Source organism: Xiphias gladius, chromosome 9, assembly GCF_016859285.1.
Source record: "Xiphias gladius isolate SHS-SW01 ecotype Sanya breed wild chromosome 9, ASM1685928v1, whole genome shotgun sequence".
In the NCBI taxonomy this organism is placed as follows: Eukaryota; Metazoa; Chordata; class Actinopteri; order Istiophoriformes; family Xiphiidae; genus Xiphias; species Xiphias gladius.
Genome location: NC_053408.1, coordinates 11,678,941 through 11,694,427, shown reverse-complemented (window position 1 = coordinate 11,694,427; position 15,487 = coordinate 11,678,941). Strand labels below are relative to the sequence as shown.

At 39.2% G+C, this 15,487-nt stretch overlaps 1 protein-coding gene across 5 annotated transcripts in view; it reads right to left on the bottom strand.

Annotated features, from left to right (window-relative positions):
• plce1 (phospholipase C, epsilon 1) overlaps positions 1–15,487 on the bottom strand; it is an 86,983-nt gene that overhangs the window by 13,517 nt on the left and 57,979 nt on the right. For 4 of the 5 annotated variants that reach the window (XR_005708104.1, XM_040134978.1, XM_040134976.1 and 1 more), the window contains 23 exons: positions 15,271–15,381; positions 15,068–15,177; positions 14,835–14,951; positions 13,125–13,166; positions 12,560–12,688; positions 12,339–12,475; positions 11,856–11,962; positions 11,492–11,616; positions 11,201–11,345; positions 10,532–10,696; positions 10,132–10,246; positions 9,742–9,904; positions 9,501–9,623; positions 8,250–8,386; positions 7,902–8,140; positions 7,595–7,656; positions 7,139–7,304; positions 6,901–7,008; positions 6,323–6,439; positions 5,423–5,581; positions 4,901–5,054; positions 1,366–1,484; positions 772–889 (listed from right to left, as the gene is read on the bottom strand). Coding sequence is in view for 4 of the 5 variants with exons in the window: in XM_040134978.1 (XP_039990912.1) it covers positions 772–889; positions 1,366–1,484; positions 4,901–5,054; positions 5,423–5,581; positions 6,323–6,439; positions 6,901–7,008; positions 7,139–7,304; positions 7,595–7,656; positions 7,902–8,140; positions 8,250–8,386; positions 9,501–9,623; positions 9,742–9,904; positions 10,132–10,246; positions 10,532–10,696; positions 11,201–11,345; positions 11,492–11,616; positions 11,856–11,962; positions 12,339–12,475; positions 12,560–12,688; positions 13,125–13,166; positions 14,835–14,951; positions 15,068–15,177; positions 15,271–15,381 (2,968 nt within the window). In the remaining variant the exon portion in view is untranslated. The remainder of the gene's footprint in view (positions 1–771; positions 890–1,365; positions 1,485–4,900; positions 5,055–5,422; positions 5,582–6,322; positions 6,440–6,900; positions 7,009–7,138; positions 7,305–7,594; positions 7,657–7,901; positions 8,141–8,249; positions 8,387–9,500; positions 9,624–9,741; positions 9,905–10,131; positions 10,247–10,531; positions 10,697–11,200; positions 11,346–11,491; positions 11,617–11,855; positions 11,963–12,338; positions 12,476–12,559; positions 12,689–13,124; positions 13,167–14,834; positions 14,952–15,067; positions 15,178–15,270; positions 15,382–15,487) is intronic. The other variant, XM_040134979.1, reaches the window with a different exon arrangement.

Below are 15,487 nucleotides of genomic sequence, written 5' to 3'. Positions count from 1 at the left end.
ACACAAGCAGAGAAGAGGACACTTGAGAGAGGACAGAGGAGATAGGAGGTGGATATTTAACTGACAAAAAGAAATATTTGAGATAAATGGGAGCAAGGAATTAGGATAGATCCCAATAAAGAGGAAATAAGAGGCGTTTTATGAGGGCAAAACAAAGCACAGTCAAACTTCCTGAACTGCTGAACAGAAAGCATTTTTCATGTATTTAAAATTAAACCCATATTCTAATTTTAACCTTTTTTCTTTTTTCTTTTTTTGACATGTCAGCTTAAAGCAAGACAGTCGAAACTGGGAGTGAGTAGCGGGTCACTTTTGACAAAGGCCCTAAGACACATTTGAACCTGGGATGTACCGCTGCTGGGCTGTTCTGGGACTGACACCACAAAAAAGTAACCATATCTTTCCCATGGGGAAAAAGGGATTCATCATCTTAGTGGGTGTCCTGTGTGGGAGAGGAATGGAGTGTAACACAGGGATATTAAATGTCGTGCAATGAAAAAAATTCAAAAACATGGGGAAAGGTTTGACCTCTTAAATATAACATGGGAGAGGATTAGAGTGGGACACGATGGAAAAGGGGAGATAATGGAAATGATAGCCTGTCAGAAGTAAAAGAAGAAAGATTTAGACTTAGAATATATCACTTTGCAATGGGAAAAGAATCCATGTAGGAGAGAGGGAAGACAGAACTGGCTATTTGTTGAAATAAGCCGTGAAAGAAGAGAAAGGACTGTGTTTAACAAAGAGACAGAATGATAAAATATTCTCTACCAGGGAACTTCACAGCCTGGCAGTAGATGACGAGGTCGGACAACTCCTGGGCAATCTGTCGACTCTCCTTCTTGTTCTGAGGAAGGTAAAACTCCTCGCCCAACTCCATGTCAAACACCTACAGGTGCAGGTAGACGCAAGACATGAAAAACACTGTCAACATTTGACTTTAAGAGAAAGTGATTTTCACTGGAGCAGTGGCTAAACTTTGTAGATAAACACGCAGAGGAGAGTGGGAACAAAGACACAGGGCTACATACTTAACCTCAATGCCAGATTCCTTTCCAAATTTCATACATTTACATCATCAACAAATTCAAACTTAACATTTCTTTTCTTATTTTTACCCATCAATGTTGACTTCAGCATATTTGTAAGTCTTTGATGGAATCTGCCAGAAAAATAGTTGAGTAAATCAAACCAAAATAAATTAATAAGCACTGGCTTGATTCCAAACAGCAAAAAATAACCACTGGCACCGATAAGCTATAAAATCAGCTCCTTCCTGGGAATATATTAAAATTCTACAAGTTAAGTGGTTCTATGTAAACACAACCTCAAAAATTAGGTCAATTTAATACTGCAGTTCCCTACCTTTCCTTTGCTCTGTGTGGTGCTGTCAGCCTTCTTCATCCTCTTTGGTATTTCATCAACAGGTTGCTCTTCTTTGTCTGCTGAGATCTTCCCCTCTGGCTTGTCATCCAGGATGTTATCTATAAACAACAAATTATTTTTAAAAAACAGATGGTACCTGGGACTTATACCAACCTAGCTGTCTGTTAACTTGTCCAGTTGCCAAAAGAAGAGGGCCAAAGCATTTTTCTTCAGTGTGCACACATTCTCAGCAATTGTCACTTTCGTGTGTCATAAACAAACAGCTGAAGATCCTGCTATACTGGAAAAAAATATTCATGTTGAAAAATATTCATGTACTGTCTGTGTACAACTACCGTGGTTAGTGTGACACATGTCAATAAAGCAAGGAAACACCCAAACATACCTCTCTTTAACTCAGTTTTTTCTTGAGGACATATTTATTCCACACTAATAGATTTGCAAGTTATATGCATGCAATTATTTTAAAATAAAAATATACTGAATGTAATTACTGCACAGTATCTCCAATTCATACTCTTTATGTATAGGAGGATAAAAGACAATATCTAATCCGATAAAGTTGAGGCAAAAAGTGCCCTGACAAAAATCCATAAATAGAAGCTCTTCATTGGTGTCCAAGTTCCTCTTGATATCGTGTATGTTAAGTCACCAGTAAAGACGTTTATCAGAAGAGGTAAATTTAGCATCTGAGCATCTACTTCTTGTAAAAACAAATAGTAATTTTATTTCAAGAGAGGAATTGGGTTTTTCTTGTTACTTTTATAAAGTCAGAGCATTGAGTGGCCAGTGGAGTTAACTGCAGCTTATAAGCATTTCTGCATTAGCTTCAGCATTCAACCATGATAGCTGTCTCTTGGTTTGAAGTTACAATTATATGGTTTACACTTTTCTCTCAGTTTTTTATATTCGGACCAAAAAGAGGGCACTGGTAGCTTACATCAATAGGTTGGTGAAAGCATTTTTAGTTTGCTTGTGGTTATCTCATTTCAACAGAGGAAGAATTTTCAAACTCTACAGTGGTTCTGTACTTCATTCAGAGCTTAACTACTTCTTTCAGAGGACTTTTATTTTGTAATTCTAGCTCGTCTGTATCTCATCCATCTCAAATGAGAGGAAACCTTTGAGCAGGTGGGAACAATTAGAGAGTCATTATAGAGGGAAAAGCATCATCAGCAGCTATCTAGTAAATCCCTACTTGCACAGCTCATGTGCATGTTCCTAAGCAAAAGCCCAAACAGACCCCTCCTTACTGATATTCAAGGCAATGTCTATCAACTGTAAACAGGATCTACAGTAGGGAGTTCTTCCCTTTGCTCCCATTCCTCCTACACATCCATTGCAGCCAACAACACAAAAAGAAATATATCAGCTTAAAAGTGCAGAAGTTTTGTTTATCATAGACAACTTGTTTAAATCCTGACATTGGGAATCTCTTCCTTAGAATAGGGTTTAGCAACAGACATGACCCTAAATGTCATGCTGTAGAGAGTAGCCAGAGAAGTGAGCTGGACCAGACCGGGACTGGGGGGAGCTAATGTTAAACAAGGGATGGTGGCAACCTGGCAGCTTACAAGTCAAGTATTTGTATTTTCTGGGCCAGCTGATCATTAATGTATGGAAAATGGAGACAGTCAGGGTGGAGGGTGGTTTATTTAGTCAGGATGTCTTGATAGCTGACTGGTAGGTTAATATTTGACTAAAAGAGGGTTTGCAAAAGGGGTAAGTAGTGACATGGAACCACCCTATTAGGTTAAGATTAGAGAAACTTTTTTTTTAAAAAGGTCCATGACCGGTAAGTTCTTCTGACAAGGACAAGCAGAGGGCAGGGATTAGGATGGAGCAGAGCTGGGACTGGGACCGGGACAGGGTAGTTTCCCCTGGTCTGTTTTTTAGTGTGGGGGCAGCGTAGGGCCTGAGAAACCAGATGGCTTTGTTTTGTTTCCCTGATGAGCCTGCCCAGCCACTAGCAAGGTCACTGACAAATACAGTGCAGAGGGGTGGAGGAAGGGAGGTGATGTGTTTGTGGGAGAAAGAGAAAGCATGTGGACATCGTATTGTTGAAACACTGACTGAAATGAATAAAAATGAAATGAAATTGAAAAATGTCTAAAGATGTCTAAAAGCACGACATCTGCAACATACTGTGTCAAACCAACAGGCAAAACACAGACACATACACAAGCACAACAGAAACTCACATCATAATTGCTATCAAAAAAAAACAACGACACCCAGGTTACTCTAAATACAGTAGTCATAGTGAGAGATTTGATTTAAAGTAGAAGTAATTCTGGATGATGGATACACAGACTCAATATTAACAAAGTCACTTCCAATGATACACAGCACAAAACAAACTGCTGTGGAAAGCCAGGAGGTTGGGATGCTTGTCCTATTACTACAGTTACAGAATAGTGATACTACAACTGTACATCATAACAACTACTCCCGGTAGCATCCAGTAGTGATAAATATACTTTGATGTCACAATAATGAGATTCTAAAACCATTATGAATTAGAGTAATTACAAAGTAGAGTAGAACATAACTTATCTGCAGTTGTCAACGGGTCATCAGTTAAATCCCTCAGTGTTAACACATTAATTACTTCTAAGTCCCATCAAAAAACACAACCTGATAATATATTTTTTTTACTTTTTTTTTTTTTTTTTTTTTTAAATCAAATGGATTGAACTGAATCTGTTTTTATAGTGTGCCTTATATTATACAATATGTAATATGCTTACGTAAAATTTTGAACTGCTGGTTCCCATGCAAGATAGTTACAGTAAAGTAGAACATCACCTGACTTTGTCCACTCAAAAAGCAGAAAGCTAGCAGCTCATACGGTACGCGGGCACAGAGGAGAATAAGTTTACAGTAGCGGATCACTCGTGAACATCCACACACCAGTGTTTCCTCTATGGTTATTCTGCAGTGGTAGACAACTACAGCAAGTAACTTTGCATCAAGGAACCATAATTTCCCCTAAAAAACTCAGTTGAAAGGTCAGTGTCTAAGAGGCACCTTTAAGTTATAGAATCAGGATACTACGAAGGACTAATTTTGCTAAGAACAAGATGAATCAGTGAGAGAACACCAGCTACCACTGCAAAACAAAATTAGAGGGAAACACTGGTAATGAGGGAGTCACATCAGAGCTGTGGATTTACCTTCCAGGCCATACGAGGCAGTAGAGGCTGTGAGGACATCAGCTAAGTGGAAAACAGGCAAGATAAAATAGAAACAGAAGGAATTGAAAATAGAGCGTCAACATAAAGAGAGAATCAAGTGTCGAAAAGAAGAGAGACAGAATAAAGGTGAGCAGAAGCTGATTCAAAGGTTACAACTTTAGACTTATTTATATAATTTATGTGGTATTTTAGCCCAAGATTCCATGGAAATCTTGTAGGTCCTTAAGTTCAGTCGAGTTTTTGTGTTCATTTTGTGCTGGAATAAAGTATCTGTCACCGATTCCAGGCATTACAAACCCTGTTGCAGTTATCCTTACCATCTGATAGAGACTCATAGTCATAGTCGTACTCGTCCTCTTCCTCTTCTTCTTCCTCGTTGGCGTGGTTGCCAGGTGAAGTGACCCCCGGCGACCCATTGCTGCATGCAGGCCCACATGCAGCCTGGGCCTGCATGTGGGCCAGCTGGTGAGCCTGTGAAAAGATTAAAAGGTCAAAACTGTGTGCGAGAAGAGCTAATATTTTTAAAAGTTATACTTGTACCTGAAGTGCGATCTTTGTCTACCCATTAACTGTAAACGTACAAACTCTTATCTGCAGACAATCTATAGTGTGTATATACTATAGCACACTATGTTTGCAAAGGTAAACTGAGTGAACATTGTGTAATGAGATGTGATCACATTAGCATCTATTATTTATGTGTGACAGCACTCTAATAAACAGTGCTTAATGTTCAATGTACTCATGCTTCCTGAAAGGACCACTAACGGATGGCTTATATTAGATAGAAATTATGTGTGTGTATATGTGTGGACAGGATGTCTTTCTCTCTTGTCAACCTTCTGTTTGAGTATGTCCACTGGTGCCTGGTGGGCTTTCAGCTTCTTGTTCTTGAGGAGGATCCTCCGCTGCAGCTGCAGTGGTGACGGCAGGTGAGGGTCATCGCTGAAGTCACTTTCAAAGAGGAAGCGCGTCACGAGACGTTCCCCAAACACTGTCTAGTGGATAAAAATTTGAACATGATAGACAGACATAAATAAATAATGTGAAGAACAGATCAGACGGTAATGTCAAGTGAGAGGAGGAGAGGAAAATTCAGAAGCTGTAGAGGAATCCTCAGCAACTAAAAAATGAAAGTGCTTTTATCAACACTAAAAGACATTACAAATAAACAAGACTGTGGTGACATAAACTGCCCAGAGGCATAGAGCTGTCTGAACATGAAAGACTTTTCTTTATCAAGGCACTCAGAAGTCAGTCTCCGGGGAGGATGAAATGCTGGGAAGATGTCTTAGATGAAAGCACGATGGTATTCTATGATGTATCTGTCGTGCCTAGATATATGTGGCCCCGAGTATTCAACTTAAAAAAGGAGAGAAAAGGGACAGTTGTAGCCTGAAGATTAAAAAAGCAAGCGTCTGACTGGAAGTCCGCCAGTTTGAATGCCCAGAGCATCTGAGAAAATCTGGTCAAGGAAAACAAATGAAAGTAGTTCCACCCTTGCTCAAAAGGTGGTGCTACAATTGCCAATGAAGAAATCACTCCCACCTGTAAAGTGGTTAGTGGAGTAGTGGGGTTGGACTAAAACCTAAACTGCTTGAAGGTGTAGGTGTAGGTGTATTCCTTAAATATAAAGCAGGGTATTACTGAAAAAGGAGTTTCAAACTTCATCTGATCAGTGACATTCCTTATGCACATACAAAAGAATCTCTGTGTATCAGCTACCGTGGAAAACATACCTTGAAGATCTCTGCCATCTTGCGTTGCTGTGGAAGGGAGCAGTGGTTCTCTATGGATAGGATGACGGGCATATCAGAATTGACAAATGCAGCCCGGTTAATTGCTTCCACCACATCCTGGAGGATCATGGGAGAGATTTAATTCTTAGAAACAGCACTCCAAAGTCAAATCTGTAACAATAAAACTCTGTGGAAACCAATACAAATGAGGATTACTAATAGGTGCAGCTTCAAATTAAATACAGGCATTGTTCCAACTCTGATTGCATAAAATAAATATTACTGATATAATACCGATATACTGATATAGGGTAACATGCTGGGGAACAGATGCCAGTTGATGAGTGTCACATTTGTTTGGTTTACTAACACAACAGAGTTTCTACCTGGACAACTTTAGTCTAAATTAATAAATCCTACAGCAGTACAACTGTGTTTGAAGATGTGGGTCTCTTCTGGAAACTTCTGCCATGTCCAGAGCAAGTGATGGATTGGGTTTTCTTTTGTTTGCTTCTTTGTTTGTTTTATTTTTCCAATCAGTGGACATCTGAATTAAATTATTCATATGCATTTCTTACCTTGAACGGTATCTTAGTGGTGAGTGTGTGTCCGTGGTAAATAACTGGCATGCCATCATCTCCATCCCAACAGTCCAACTCGACACTCCTACAGCCTTGCAGCAGCACCTACGTAGCCAACACGTTCCCAATTCAGTATAAACATTTCAACAAAAAAAACAAAAAAAAACAGAGCTATGGATAAAAAAATATTTTAAAATACTGGGTAAAATCACAGCAGGGAAAATGTCTGACAAACCTGACTATAGAGCTCAACAGAGGACTCTCCTTTGAGCTGGTGTCCAGTCAGATACGTGTTATGAGAAGACTCAATGTAGTAGTAGGACAGAGGGTAGTGCAGCTCCTCTGGGTTCATTTGGGATTCCTCATTACGAGAAGCAAAGTTCTCCTTGTCCATCAAGTATCTAGTATGTGCATAGGGATGCTTAGATTCCAATACATGATGCTATTGCACCGATTACAATTAGCAAGCCATTACTAACAGGTTAATCAAAATGTTGTACTACAGAATGATGCCTTGCAGGGCTTATTACGATAGAAAATTCTCTTCCTTTTTCTTAAATTTAAATCAAACTTGCCTTTAACTGCCTCGGTTTTGAAATACAGTATGTAATGTAGTTGTAATGAGTTGAATTCAGTATATATACTTTAATTTTGTGTCAGTGTTGAAATGAATATTTAAATTTTACTATACCTTGCAAAACCTTCAAACGACATCCAGCCCATTTGTTTCATGCTTGATGAAGGTTCAAATTTCTGCAAGAGAAAAGCAAAAAAACAGTTCATTAACATTATTGATCAACAGTCCCTTTTACTTCCTTGTGTCATTACATTAATATCTTGAATCCACAAATCTATCAGGCGTTTCCTTGTCCTTCTCTCCCTCCCTAACCACAGTATATGTTCCTCTTAACCATCTATCCATCCATTTCAGGTTAATAAAAGTGCCACCCTTGCATTCATTTATCCATTCCTTCATCCCTCCAGGCTCCAGACTCTACCTGTATAATGCTGAGAATCTCATCGTAGCTCAGGTGCTCTCTCTGACAGTTGACTAAAAAGTCATTGAGCTGGGGGATAGCCAATCCCAAGACACCTAGTGATGCGTTCTCCACTCCTGTCCCATTGGTCACGATGCTGGCTGCTGCAATGGCGTCTGAGATCTGCTTCTGGTTGTCAGACATCTGCTGCCTCGTCCGGATAAACAGGCCAAGATCAGAACTGTTGCGGGTTAGTAAGTCTGGAGAGGAGAGGAAGAGATTTGGTTATGGGGGAGAGAGGAACAAAGGAATAATGTTATTGCTTTTGTTTGCTAACAATATATAAATGAATATAACTGTATATTGTACCAAGGTCTGGTTGTAGGCCCGTGTCCCTGTCGTCTATTCTGAGGTTGGTGTAGAGAGGAGCTGACTCTGGACTAGATCGACTGCAGTGGACAGCGAAGGTGTCAAACAGCTCCTTCAGATCCTTCCTGCTTCGGATACTGTGGAGGAAATGATTCACAGATTTTTAGGCATTTTAGCCACCTTAAACTGACGAGCTGTTAATCTTAGGACTGTCTTTAAAATTTTATTGCTAACTTAACTCCACAAATACAGATATGCAGAAGTATTGTCTATTACTGTCTATTGAGTATTGCAGTCAGAGCATTTGAACTTTGGATCACGTGACAGTTCGAAATACATTTATTTCTTTGTTGGGAAAAAATGAAAACTTACTTACTTTATACATTGGCATTCAACTAATATCTTAACATTCCATTACACTGTATCTTTATCTTTTATTTTCCTGTCAAATTACGCAGTTTTGCTGTACCTTTTATGACTCCATCTCAGTGTTCGTGTTAACAAGCTGACACAAAACTTTAAACAGTTTGAGATTCATGAGTTAGATTCATGATTAACACTTCAATTAGCCATTGGACAGACCTAGATGGCTAGATAGCTAAATATACTGTAATATATTTCAGCTAAGGTCTTTGAGAACCACAGCAGGTTTTTTGAGACCCTGATCCGCTGAAGTAGTTCCATTTTCTCTGCATGGCTGTAGCTGAGCAAGTGCGGAATTTCAAAGGAAACTGCTGGGCAGCAGAAGAAAGGATACACTACAATCTAAGAAATGTAGGAGGACTGGTATGAGAATAATCCATTTCTTATCAAGGAAAAACATTGTTTCCTTTGATTTGACAGAGAAAAATATTATAGAAGCTAACTATTATACAAAAAGATTCTTTGGAAAATATCCTAGGCATGATAACCTTGAGAAACATTTGCTGAATTTGTTTAATCTCACTGTCTTTAGCTGGTATTGATGAACACAACTATATATCACAAAAGGGAGTGAGATGACTAAAATGCTGAACAGAACATGCTCTATATACATATTTCTACACTTCAGGCCATACATTATATAGGATGACTACATATAACAATAAAAATGTGTTTGATCCATGCTTCAGTTTGGCTCGATAAAACAAAAAAATACTTATCAAATATTCAAAACTATGAATTCGACCTGCCAAAGTGATACGTGAATCTGTGCTTAATGGACAGCATCTTAATCTGCATGAGATAGCAGAATATTTTTTCGTTATTTACCTGAATGACTTGAAGAGCTCAACAAACTCAATGAAGCTCATCGTGCTGTCAGAAATCATGAGGTTCTGGAAGCCTTTGAAACAGCCTTTACCTCGACCGTGCCATGACCTGCTGCTCCATGCCCTACAACCCACAGAGAAGAGGAAAAATAGCTTAATAGCTTTCAGAAATGAAAAGGGAAGGTTTTAGACGTCAGTGGGGTCAAACTTTCACACCTCCAGTCTTCGTATTTGGTACATACCCTGGCTGCGACTTGGCGGTTCCTGAAAGGATTGGAGAGGATTGTGGACGGGACTGGTTGGACCCTGCCATGCTGGAGGAAGAAGAGGAGGAGGAAGAAGTGGAGGCTACCAATCCAGGGCTCTTATTGGATGAGAGGGAGAATGGTCCAGGGAAGCTGTCCTCTTTGGAGGCATAGAGGATTAAGTGTGATTAAGATTTTTTTTAGTTTTTTGGTTACTAAAATATAATATTTTTCCTGTATTTCCAAAACAAAATCCCAGCACCTGGTCTTCTAACTTCCACAGTGATTACAGGTGTAATACCTCTAATCTAGCTACATCTTCACTTAACATACATCTGTGGAATTTGGATTCTTTCTGGGGATTTAAGTGGTTCATGAAAATGTCACCTGGATCTTCTTGGTCAATGCTGTCAGACTCCGGGCCGCTCCGATACAGTCCCTCCTTACAGCTCCGTGTTTTCCTAGAAACCATCTCGTCATCTGTGGCATCCCCACTGTCTCCCTGTGTCGGGTGTGTTAAACACTTTGTTAAGAACAAACCAACAACTGTATTCAATCACAAAAATCTAAATCTGTATGAGTTGGTAGGTTTTACAGGAAATAAACGTCAATACAGGCTGACCTATATGTCTCCTTCAGCATTAGAATTAGGTCTTACTTGCTCACATATTAAACTCTCAAGAGGTGAGAGACACAGCTTAATGTACTGTGACCTGAACCATTACACTCAAAAATTACCTTTAATCCTTTAAAAAAAATGTATAACTTAAACTCTCCATGTACTGACCCTGACAAGGACCTTCTTCTTCTTCTTGGCCTTATCATTGATGCTCAGAGGGCTGTTTTTCTGGGCACCAGGTTTCTCCACTCCACCTGTACTCATGTTCCACCTGCGCCCACCAAACAGTTCAATAGCCTGGGCTAGTGTGGGGCCTTCATACCTGCCATCCTCCTAACAGAATCAAACAAAGAAAAAGGAAGCAAACACAGAGGTTGCCATGACAAAGTTTTTACTTAAAGGCCACTCATCCTCTACTTTAAGGCAAACATACAAAATCATCCGTGAGTCAAAGTTTTCATGGCATCCTTTTTGTGCTGAATGCATTCTATTGATCTTGGAAAATGAAGCTCATTCAAAGTGACGTGGCATATTAATGGCATTATTTCAAATCACATGATCCTCAGTTTTCCTCAGGCCCAATGGGAGTTTGATGGTCAATTCCCGTACAAAATGAATAGGCAAAAAATGGCCAACAGGAGGAACACTACCTTGATTTCAAAATGTTTTAGGGTGGAAGTTTCAGCTTTAAAGAGCACTGAAGAAAAAAATTCAAGGCACATTTTACTTAAAAGATGAAAAAATAATAAAGCTGAAAAACTTCAGATATTGATGGAACTGATTGTGTGCAAGCAGAGTATTGTCAAGGAAACATCATTCAGTTCAGTGTATACCTACCTGATACAGACTGACATACTGCCTCCTCAGCCAATGCAGCCTTTGGTCAGGAAACTTCTTTAATTTTCTGGTTGCATTCACCAACTCTGACAGGCCCTTGTGAAGCGTTCGCGCTGTGTGATTTGGGGCCACAAAGTGCAGGAGCCTATTTGCAGTGGTCAGAGATCAGTTAAAATATGCATTGAACTGGAAAGCAATTCCTCATCTTCTTAACAATCACCATTGTAGCAATGCGCTAGTATACGAAAACTGTATTTCAAAGTAGGATGCTAGTGGTGACAAGGCACTAACCTGTTGTCGGTGGTACTGAGACCGTAGAGGAGGCTGAGACCATTCTCCTCCACCGTCATCTGGCTCAGCTTGTTCTGCAAACACACAGCATGGACGTCCACTCCCTGGTGACCCAGAAACACTGCCTGCACATTCAAATAAACACAGTATTATAGGTGCAATCTAACCCATGACTGTCAAATGCTTTTCAAACACAAAACTGATTATTAATCCTGCAAGATAAATGAGTATTCTTTCAATGCATATTTGTGAATCCTGGGTAGAAAAAAAAATTCAAATTCAGATCTCCACACTAGAGTGAAGGACTTAGGATGGAAATTTTTGCAGTCTAGATACCAAAACAATATCACTATATTCAACAAACCTTCACCACTCCCAGGTCCAACAGGCCTTCTGCTAGTCCTGCCACTACAGTCTGTCCTAATCCCAGTGGTTGTTCTGGAGGAGAGGCCCCTCCGCTCTGAGGCTTACCTGTCGTAAATTAACACATTTATGATATGTTTGAAATGTATTAAAGGCACAAAAGCACACATTTAAAACCAGTTTATGTTCTATGCGTTACAAAGACATGGACACAATAAAAAAATGTCCAAAACATTGTAATGAAATACGATTTTTTTTTTTTTTCTAATATCACAGATGCCTATTTTAAATTGTTTGAAGAGTAATAATGAGAGAGGAAATGGGCCTTTTCTGTCTGGGATATAAATATTCTCATCATGTTTAAAATATCTCAATTACAGACAAAATATGATTAAAGTGGTGTAAAAAAAAATAGCACTGGAGATAACCATGTCTTTTAAAAATCATACTGAGATGGTTTTAATGCATCTCTCTCATAACTTACCCCAGGTAAGTGTTGTGTTGTCAGGTTGTAGTCGCAGCAGACAGCGAGCTGTGAGGTGGCTGTCCTGGTCGTAGTGGATGACTGTAGCCCCCTGCAGCAGAAACTGGTGGACGTCTGGTTGTAGTGATAACACGTACCTAGAAAAAGAGAGTACAAAGAGTGTGGAATGTCTTTTGAGCTAGCCGTACATTTTTGCACGAGTGTGTGTGTTTGTTTCTTACCAGGGAATGAGCTCAGTGCCATGGCTGAAAGCTCTGTGTGTCTCCTCAGTCCCCTGAAACTCTACCTCCTTCACCACTGGCTCAGATGACAAGTCACCATCTGAATCTGACAAGTCCCCGACCATGAATCTGAAGATGGATAGAAGTTGGGTTCCAAGAGAAGACATGCAGTGTGAGGTTGGGAAAAAATAAATTGAAAAAAAAAAAAACAAGAAAAGAAAATAAAAAAAACAAGAAAATTAAGTGTCTGACTTTCAAAGTTTTAGTTTCCTGATCTCCATAGGAATCTGCAAATAAATCAGTTTCTATGTTTGATTTCAACTATTGAGTGGGGTGAAGCAGTTATTTAGAAAATGCACTGCGGTCTAGTCAAAAGTAAGAAATGACCTGCATCTACAGTACGATAAACAGCACAAAAATTGAACAAGCAAAAAAAGCATCATGCATTTGTCATTGCACATGCCTTGACTACTAAACAAGCTTCTACTCAAACTGCAACTGAAACCATGTCTATGTGAGGTTAGTCTACATTGCTCAAACCCCTGAAACTCTTATAACCACTTACAAGACCCGTTTTGATTCTGGCGGTGTCCTAAATGAATGGGAACTACAGAATGAGAGAATGGGACAAACAAGAAGTAGAGGAAGAGTGAGAAAAGAATAAAGAGCAGACAGGTTTTGTCAGAAGTCCTCATAAAGAAAAACAGCAAAAAGAGGATGGGAAAGATAACAGGAACACAGGAAACTAACTCCAAACCTCTCTGAGTAAGAAAGATGATATTTAACTGATTCCGAGTACAGACGGATGAACAGCATAACCCTAGCCATAATTAAGTAGTGTTATCCTTATCTCTAACATGAAATAATAACTCAGAGTCAAAGAAAACTGTCTAGAAACAAAGAGAAGATAATCCAGGTTTCCTTAGTACAAACACCACAGCCAAAGACTGGAATTAAATCCGTTTTCTAACGACATTTTTATGTTGGTGACCAAATTCCAGCTAGCTACCTGTCACAAGTGTGAAACGTAGCAGAGCTCTGCTTCTTCCTGCCCGTACAGGAAACTAACCTGTTATCTCTTTTCTCTGTGAGATAGGAGTTTATGTGAACATCACCTCATCTCAATAACAATCTGTAAATATGGTCCTTCACAAACCCTTTATCTTGTGCCGGTATTTATGAAAGACAGTTGCTTTGTGAAAGAAAAATGACCCAGAATAAGATACAGTGCAGAAAAATCTTTGTGCGCATCCAGTTCATCTGGCATCAGATATTGTGCAGTAAATGCAAAATATTTATGTATGCATTTAATGTAAAGACAACAAATTCCTAACTAAGGAAACCACTATATTATATTGTTTGATGAATCCCATGACATTTTCTTTCACAGTTGTATTTTTATCTATTTAAACCTAAACTTTTTGTCTATTTAAAATCTTTATATGGCTGTTGTCTTATTTATCACAAGAGAGACTACTGTGGTGGCATGTCCACAAATGCCTTTTCAGAAACAGCCAACTCTGTATCTACAAACTACTGGTAAAACACAGGATACTGGTTTTTACTCGGGAGTGAGTGACCAACCATGCCAATTATTCACAGCGTGGCAGTTTTCTTTAAAAAAAAATCTGTATATAATAGACCATTTTCTTTTACTCTGTCTATGAGTCATTGCCTGTGAATGCAAAGGAAAATAAATAACTCAATTTTGGACACAGAACTTTAGCAGGAAGAGTTCCAGTGCTGAACAACAGAATGGTTCCAGTCTGCTTTAAAGGAGTGGTTCACCCAACAATTAAAAATAGATAAAGGGGGCCTTAACATTCCTCTAAATTTTAAAGTATGTATTATATTGCTATGCAAACTGAAACAAAATGGGTATATAATTTCTAAAAATAAAAATTTGGGATGAAATGTTCTCTTTAGCACCAACAGAGATGTAATCAACTGATTCACGATGTTCCAGTGTCTTGATGGACCGGGTCACATGCTATTTCCCATTTGACACTGTACTCTATGTCTTGAAAGCTTAGTCACAACTTGGGCAACATCCCCTACTCACAGTAAAAACACATCCTTCAGCTAGATGGGTTCAAGACCCTGTGACAGAAAACATTCATCCTTTTAATTCTTAAAGGATTCTTAAACACGTCTCAATTTTTTAAAAGCTCCAAAGTCACAGTTTAGTACTTGATGCTTCACATTGAAGGAAATCTAAAAAAAAAAATGTAAATAAAATGTAAAATAAAAAGGGGCAGAAAACAAGGGTACTGACTGATTGCGGCAGCGGTCTCTGAAAGAGTTGTTTCTTGATGCAGGGGATGGACCAGTAGAGGAGGGGGTAGTGGATGCCTCATCAGGATCTTCTGTCTCCAAACTACGATTACAAGATCTGAGGAGCAGAGAGAGGAGAGTCAGAGGAGAGTCAAGTGCAAGAAAATCTGACGATTTGAGATCACAGCAAAATGGTGAATAAGAAGAAAGTGTTATAAATATTGGGGAGTGTACCTGATAATCTGGAGGATGTTGCTGACAGTGGCTTCTTTCTCTGGGACGTGTAGGCCATTTGGACCAGACCGAGACATGAAGTTGTGCTGGCCACTGTAGTCAGACACAAACTAGAGAGAGGAGGAAATGTCTGATTCTTAACGCTTGGATTAGTTATATGAGATGTGTGTATGTTTGTGTATGCTTGCAGGTGTTTATTGTACCTCTATTGAGTCCTCTGTGTTGTCTGGAGGTGGTTGAAGGCTAATGATGCTTGCAGTCCCATCTAATGCATCGCTCAGCTCCTTCAGAAAAACCCCACAGAATGGGACAACCTATGGTGTAAGGACAGGACAGGAAAAAAAAAAAAGAACACATCCTGTTATGGCTTTTACTGTACTGTAATTTTTTGTCATTCCACTGGTCAGAAAATAAATACAT